Source organism: Bison bison, unplaced genomic scaffold, assembly GCF_000754665.1.
Source record: "Bison bison bison isolate TAMUID 2011002044 unplaced genomic scaffold, Bison_UMD1.0 scf7180017864295, whole genome shotgun sequence".
Classification (NCBI taxonomy): domain Eukaryota; kingdom Metazoa; phylum Chordata; class Mammalia; order Artiodactyla; family Bovidae; genus Bison; species Bison bison.
In genome coordinates, this window is record NW_011494867.1 from 9,661,052 (window position 1) to 9,669,110 (window position 8,059).

Here is an 8,059-nt window from a genome sequence, read left to right on the forward strand (position 1 = left end):
CGCAAAGGGAGAGTCACAGCGCCATGCCTTCCTTCCTGGACTGGTACTGATTCCCTGAAACACCTTGCCTTGTACACACGTCGTAGAGGGGGCAGCCGTGGAGACAGGCGGCCCTCTGGGAGAGTCCAGAGGTCCGTGCCTTTGCGTCTAAGACAGGAAGTGGACTTCCTTCCTTCCTTCCTCGGTTCCTCCGTGGGGGCCTTTCTCCTGCAAGCAGGCTCTGCAGTCACAGCCTTGGGTTCGTGCCCCAGTTCTGCCACCCATGCCGTGTGACTTCAGGCTAGAGATTGGCCTCTCTGAGCCTCCCCCACCCACCCCCTACGCTCAGCTGCCGAACTGACTGTCACCTCACCAGCCGCACGCTGGAGCTGCAGGGCCCAGAGCAGGAGAGGGCGGCTCAGAAGCGAGGTGCCCCGCCCCCTGCAATGCCCCAGGGTACCAGCCATCCCGGTTTGCCCAGGACTGAGGAGTTCCTGGAACGCGGTGGGGCTTTCGGTGCTAAACCCGGGAACATCCCGGAAGGCCCAGGTCTGCAGGAGTGGTAGGCACCAGGGTCCCACCAATGCCAAGTGAGAGCTGTGTGTGTAACTGCCAGTTTCCCAGCAGCCTCGTTAAACAAGTTCGTGTCCGTGATACATCTCCATTAACCCAGGATGTCCAAAGGATTGTTGTGACTTTCAACCTGGAATCCACACAAAAGGCATTGAGCCATTTTACCTTTTCTTTTTCAGTTTTTTTTTTTTTTTTTCTGTTCTTACTGTTTGAAATCTAGTGTATATTTACACTTAATGGCTAGATTTTGCCAGGTGACATACAGGCAGCCCAGCTAACTTTGAATTTTAAGCAATGAAAACAAAACTTTTTAGCATAAGTATATCCTAAACATTGCATGGGACATGCTCAAAGTTTATTTCTTATTTATCCGAATTTCGAAGTTACCTGGGTACCTGTGTTTTTATTTTCTGCGTCTACTTTCAGCACATCAGAATGAGGAGGCTCACATTTCAGGGGCTTAATAACCACAGGAGGTCATGGCCAAGCAGGGGGCAGGGCGGATCTAAAGGAACCAGGGCGCCCAGTGGAGTCCAAGAGAGCCGGTCCCCCACAGTCAACCTGCAAAGCCCGTCGTGCTCTTTCTCTCTGTCTGCGGCCCCTCTAACCTTCGCCCCTTTGTCTGCCTGGGACATTATCGGTCTCAGTCTTGGCGAGCTTTCTGGCAGCAGCTCAACACATTTTATTTCTGATCATCTGCTGTCAGGTAAACAGGCGCCAGGGAAGAAAGTCCATCTCCCACACACAGTTCTCCCACATCAGCAAATCCTCAAATTCCAGAAAATTCCAGGGCCAGCGTGGGCAGCGGGGCAGCTTGGGGGTGAAGGACCTGCCAGGCCCAGAGATGGGGGTCCCCGGAGCCCACCTCCTTCCCAGGCACCCCTCTGGGTTCTGAGCCTCAGGGTCCTTTCTCCCGGCTCCACCAGGCCCTGGGTGGGAATCTCTGAGCCTGGAGTGTCTCTGTCTGCCTCAGTTTACACACCCAAAACCACCGGGGGGGTTGCAGACCAGGGCCCTGGGGTGGGGAAGTGGAGACAGCTGGGGGATGGGGGGAGGTGTGATTCGCCGTCACAGCTCCAGTGTGACAGCCCTGGACTAGAACCTGGGGTGTGTGGGGTGCACCTCAGGGTGTCAGGGAGTTTTGGTAACAAGGCCCCCTGGAACAGAGGCCCAGAGAGGTAGGCCACCGGCCCAAGGTCACACAGCATGTGTGCAGCAGAGCTAGGGGCCAGCCAGGGGGCAGCGGATCCCCGCCTGCATGTTCTGTCCCGCTGTGTCACACGGCACCAAGCGTCCCTGCCGCCGATGACCCCAGGGGAAGACTCTGAGTGCCACTTCTCCTGGGTAAAGGGAGGCCCCGAGGGCACCCTGCCTCCCGCAGGCTCACCCAGCCCGTAAGCCTCAGCCGTAAACTAGCTTCCACCCACCACACCGCACGCTGGGTGCAGCCCTGCCTGGACCAGTCACGTGGTTCGTGGGTCCCGGTGCCCCGGGGTCTCCTCACCCCAGCTCCTCACACTACCCCTCAAACCCTCCGGCCCCTCCTTATGGGGCACCCCTCTCTGCCTCTCCCATCCCCTAGGAGCCCCATGGTCAGCCCTGGTCCCCGCCCTCCCAGTCTCCCTCTGCATATTCCATGCTGTGCTCGCTCCAGGGCAGGGCCCTGGTCCTCTGTGACCACCAGGGCCAGGATTAGGACACAGACATCACCTCGGGCACAAAATGCAAGAGGCAACAAAGCATTCTGTCATCAAGGCACTTACTGCGTTCATGCAACATCTTTATTTCTTTACTGTTTACATTTTGGCCATGCCTTTCGGCATGTGGGATCTTTGTTCCCTGACCAGGGATCAAACCCATATCCCCTGCAGTGAAAGTGCAGTCTTAACCAGTGGACGAGCAGGGAAGTCCTCATACAATGTTTGTGTTTTTTAAACATTAGTATTTGTTTGTTTGTTTCTGGTTGCGCCGGGTCTTCGTTGCTGCTTGCGGGTCTTCTCTCGTTGCAGCGAGCGGGAGCTGACTTCGTTGCAGCGCGTGGGTTTCTCATGGCTGTGGCTTCTCTTGTTGCAGAGCACAGGCTCTAGGGCATGCAGGCTCAGGAGTTGTGGTGCACGGGCTTAGTTGCAGCACGTGGGATCTTCCCAGACCAGGGATCGAACCCGTGTCCCCTGCATTGGCAGGTAGATTCTTAACCACCGAAGTCCCACAATATTTTTAAAAATCAAGAATATAAAAAACACCAAAATCCAGGATGAACAAAATATCAAAGTGTTAAATAAAGACAGCATCAGCATTCTGATTTTTGCAGCAGTTTCTGGTACCACTCAGCATGTCATGGTTAGAGATACTGCCTTTGTCTGAAGTTTTAAAACTTTTGTTTATCTTGGGTTTCGGACATTAATTTTTTTAATCTTTTTTTTTCCTTTGGTTGCACCATGAAGCATGAGAGTTCTTAGTTCCCTGACCAGGATCAAACCTGTGCCCCTGCATTGGGAGCACAGTCTTAACCACTGGACCGCCAGGGAAGTACCATTTGGGCATTAATTTTGATTTTTTTTAATTGCATCAAAATACTCTTTTCTTGATCACTGAGTATTTTGGGGCATCCCCTTAAATTTTTACACAAGGTGAGGACCTCCTTGCTTCACCCTGGTCCCAGCGGTAGTGGGGCAAAACATACCCCCGGTCCCCCTCACAGGGCAGGGCTGGCAGGAAAGTCTCCAGGTAAGAGAGGTGACAATCCCATGAAAAATGAAATAACAGCTAATAGGCATTGAGTCTATAGGCCAAGCACTGTCCTCACTTCCTCCCGACCTTCCTTCCCTGAGCTCCCTTACTGCGCTGAGAACCCTCTCAGACGTCGGATAGAGCAGACGTAGAGATGCTTCCCGCACCATACAGAACCCACATCCCGGTTTGGGGAGAGACGATAATATAATAAAATCCATAAGAATCAGCAGAACGTGAGGTGTGCAATGCTACCGGCTAAAGACGGGGGCGGGGGGAGCGGGGAATGAAGAAAAGGAGCTCTGAACCTTGTTTTAGGCACAGTCACCGAAACAGCACGATCGCCCAGGAAGGAGAGGTGCCACATGGCGCAGACGAGGGAACTGAGACAGCCCGCCCAGGAGGGGGCAGGGCGGGGCTCCCAGCCTGGGGCCGAGGCAGGAGTGGGCGTGGGGTGGAGAAGCACGGAGACCCCCAGCAGAACCGGGACTTTCTCCACTCAAAGCGACCGCCTTGATGGTACGTTGGGCGGGACTGTCTCCGCCTCCCTAAAAGGCGAAAGGCCAGGTTGGCTCAGCCTGGCCGGTGTCCGCCCCGCCTCCTCGCCATGGACCACCCCGGGGTGGGCCCTCTAAGGCCGTCCCCTGGGGCTGGCAACGTGACCGCTCGCCCTCAAGTGTGCAAGTTCATTCATCCAGGGGCCCCTGCTGACTCACGCTTATGAAAGTGATTTTCCTGGCCCCGCCCTCCGCCCGCCTCTTCCCAGCCCCTGAAATACCCGGGCTTCCCGGCCTCTCGCACCCTCTTGGATCCCCACGGGGTAATGTGCGTCCCGCTCCCTCGGCGGGCTCCCTGACCCCCGGTTCTCCGGTTCTCCGAGAGGCCTGACCGCGCTCCCCAGTGTCCTCGACCCAGGCCGGTCAGGTGAGTGACCCGGGCAAGGCTTGGGGGAGGTGGGAGAAGGTAGCCCGACTCGAGCAGGGCCCTGGAGCCAGGCGGGCCACCTCGGCTCCCCACAACCAGCATGACTGCCTCCAACCCCCGAGATCCTCCCCCACCCGTCCTGGCCATGCCCATCTCCAGGTGCCTGGCACCCTCGGCCGACAGCTGCCCTGCCGGCTGGCTTGCTGGGAGTTCACCTCAGCCCACGTGATGCTACTCCAGGCAGGAAAGAGAGGTGCGGCCAGCCCAGGCCGGCTGCCCGCCACCCCGAGGCCACTGGGTCCCAGGGGCAGGCTGGGTGCTTCCCTCCATCTCCGCCTCTCCTGCTCTTATGGGACCGAGCCCCAGGGTCGAGGGGGACCTGGCTTCTCACAGGAGGGTTGGGGGTGCCGAGAATGAGCGGTGGGGTTTCAGAGGGTCTGGAGCTCTTGGGGCTCCAGATGAGGGAGGCTCTGGGACCACTGGTGTCATGGGGTGGGCGTGGAGGCCAAGGGCTCACCCTGGTGACTGGCAGGTGGCACTTGGGCTGACGGAGCACCTCCCCATCCTCCCCTGCCCTGGCCTCATGGCACTTTCTCGGGGGCACTGTTGTGCCATCTTCCTCAGAGGGGACTCCGACAGTTGTCACAGGGCAGGGTTTGGGGTGTGGTCTCCGACATTCCTGGAAAAGATACCTCCCTCCTGACCCCAGTTTTTCCCTTTGGGCAATAGGGATAACAGGAAAAAAAAAAAAAAAACACCTTGGGGTGGGGTAGGAGGGTTGTCATTAAAGTGAAATGAGCAAAAATACCACAGGTGCTCAGTAAATGTAGCCATACAGTTGTCCTAAGCCTTAGAGCAGTGTAAGCTTCAATAACCCTAGAAATTGCAATGTTCCAAACTCTACGCTCCACACCCAGGAAGGTGCGATTATTCCCATTTCTTTTACGCTTCATTTCTCCTGTGAACTCAAAGGCCTTTTTAATGTCAACATTTGCCATCTTCAACCAGAGGGACACTGGAAACTGACCTTCCCAGCTCCCCAAAACTAAACAGCGTGTAAGAAATAGGAAGTTACACTTTCAAATGGAAAGTTGGCAGTGTGCGCTCTTCCAAGGAGGTTTTGAGAGCTCCAAGTCTCGGGACTTGGGCCCTGTGTGTATTGCAGCGCAGGAAGCAACCGTCAGGTCAGCCTCTGGGTGGTGACCTCACGCGTGTGGCATCCAGAAGTTTCTGGCGTAAGCACTGGATGTGGGGTCCAAAAGCCCTGGTGGTGAATGGGGCCTTCTTCCTCCTGGGAGCGTGAAGACGGGGCAGTCTGTAGTGGTTCCTCATCTGTAAATGGGGGCTCCTGCAAACACCCCTCTTATTGGCTCTGGGAGGATTCACGAGGACAGGGCAGAAAAGGACTTGGCCCGGCGTGGGCGCTCCGTGGGCACCCAGTGTGGCAGGCTGTGGGGCGTCTAGGGACCAAACTCTCGATTCATTGCCCACTGGCTCTGTGACCTCGGGGGCGTGGCCTCACTGCCCTGAGCCTCAGTTTGCTCATCTGTAGAGTGGGTTCCCTGAGGATGAAAGGTGCCGATGCCGAAAGGAGCTTGTGACGGGGTCCTGTCGCCACTGTTCCTGGGGACAGTGAGGACATCAGCGTGGCGCCCCGGGGCTGTGTGAAAGGAGTGTTCTAGGAGCCTCAGCCCCTACCCCAGGGCCACTGGCACACCCAGCCGCTGGCCAGTGAGCCGCTGTCCCCTCCCAGCTGGAGCACCGGGACAGAGCTGCACTCAGCCTGGAGGGGCCTCCATCACACGCTGTCACGCCCCATCACGCCCCGTCACACCGCCTCGGGGGGCACGAGAAGGCCCTCGCATAGGGCAGCCCGGGCTCAAAACCGGTTTAGCCTGCACCCCTTGTGGCAAATTCCCCACAAGCCATCCAGGACGGTGAGACACTTGCTGGGCCTCGGCTTCCCCATCTGTAATATGGGCGCGGTCATGAGAGTACTTCTAACAACCCGGTTAAATATGGGTTACGTTGGCGAATGTGCGTCAAGTGTTCAGGGCATGCTCAGCCCGCAGAAGTTCAGAAATGTTGGTGGTTCTCTGTGGCCGTGGTGTCACCCCAGAGCGGACAGCGGGGTCCCTGCAGGGAACCAGGTGTGGAGCAGGCCAAGGGGTCCCTGATGGGGGACACAGCTCACAGCCCAGGCCCCACTGAGGCGGTTCTCGGGAGACCAGAGGGCACATCCCCCTGGGACACCCGAAGTGCCCTGCTGCCTCCGAGCCCCCCTGTCCTCACCTACCAGCCGGAGATGATGGCGCCCGCCTCTCCGGGTGCCTGCAGGGCCCAGATGCTGTGGCTTAGCTGCAAGCTCCTCTCCTCGAAAACTGTAAAGTGCCATGGGCGGGCCCGTTGCCAGCGCCGTGGGAGCGACACCCAGGTCCTCCAGCCAGCCCCTCTGCTGTCCCCCCACTGCCCAGTGGGGGGCACTGTCACTCTCAGCACATCAGAGGTCACACGCCGGCCTCGGTCATGCTCCCTCAGCCCGTTCAAGATTTGCAAAAAACATGAATCAGTTGCCCATTCTTCCAAATCAGGGAATTCACATAAAAATCCAGATTGAAGCTTTTTCCTGAAAGAATTCTGAAGGCGGGTGATGCCAGGCTCCCATCCCTGGCTGCTCGGGGCGGTCTGGGCCCTGTGCCACTGACTCACCCTTTCACTTGCTATGAGCCAGATCTCATAGCAAGGTCTTGGCCTCCCTGGAGACAGGCCGAGAGGCCTGTGCGGGGTGTTCAGGCAAAGCTGCGCTGGGGGGACGTGGAGAAGGTGGGTCTGGGCTCGCCTGGAGAGACCTGCAGCTCCAAGTTCTGGGGTTGGATCCATCGGAGTGATTTGGGTTTGTGGCCAGCAGAGGGCGCTGGTGCTCCAGAAACGGGCAGTTTTAAAGGCATTTGTCCTAACCTAGAGGCTTCGGCTTCCTGTCTCTGTATGTCCACCTGTTCTAGCCCAGCCCCTGAGCCCTGGGCTCTTCCCAATGGCCCATTTTCTCCAGGTCGGTACTCCAAGTACATCACCTCCCTGTGTCCCCCTAACCCCCAACAAACCTATGAGGTAGAGACTATGATTACTCCCATTACACAGATGAAGAACCCGAGAGCCAGAGAGATCCAGGAATGGGCCCATTGTCATCAATTCAGAAGTGCCTCTCCAGGGCCAGGTCCACTGAAGACCTGAAGGCTGGCCTGTGAGGTGGGGGTGTGGCTGTCACAGGCGTGCTGGGCAGGGCTTGCTTCAAGAAAGAGCCAACTCATTGGAAAAGACCCTGGTGCTGGGAAAGATTGAAGGCAGGAGGAGAAGGGGGCAACAGAGGATGAGATGGTTGGATGGCATCACAAGTAATGGACATGAATTTGAGTGAACTCCAGGAGATGGTGAAGGACAGGGAGGCCTGGCGTGCTACACTCCATGGGGTCACAAGAGTCAGACAAGTCAGACTTGGCAACGAAACAACAGCAACTGTTACCATCCGTAATGAGATGGGAGTGTGGAGTGAGGCTCAGAGAGCAGGAGACCACCAGGCTGGGGAGGGAGCCTTGCATTATTGGGCCTGTTTAGGAGGTAGCAGGTGTGAGAGGAGCGTCATCGTAAGACTCAGGGAGGGCCCTGGACTTGACCCTGAGGCCAACGGGAGGCCACCCTGCAGCTGGGAAGTGACCACCTGACTCCCAGGCTCAGCGAGCGGCCCCTCTTCCCCTGTGCCCCCAGGTCGGCTGCCAGCCCCACATCCCCCTCCAGCCACAGGCATGAGCAACCGGAGGAAGGACCACCTTGGTGCCAGCAGCTCAGAGCCCCTCCC

General features: G+C 57.5%; 1 protein-coding gene across 1 annotated transcript in view; it reads left to right on the forward strand.

Moving 5' to 3' along the window:
- The first annotated feature begins 4,049 nt into the window (after positions 1-4,049).
- OSGIN1 (oxidative stress induced growth inhibitor 1) overlaps positions 4,050-8,059 on the forward strand; it is an 11,196-nt gene continuing 7,186 nt past the window's right edge. The window contains exons 1-2 of the mRNA XM_010850811.1: positions 4,050-4,206; positions 7,969-8,059. The exon at positions 7,969-8,059 is cut by the window's right edge and continues 2 nt beyond it. Of these exons, the coding sequence (XP_010849113.1) occupies positions 8,007-8,059 (53 nt within the window). The 5' untranslated portion in view covers positions 4,050-4,206; positions 7,969-8,006. The remainder of the gene's footprint in view (positions 4,207-7,968) is intronic.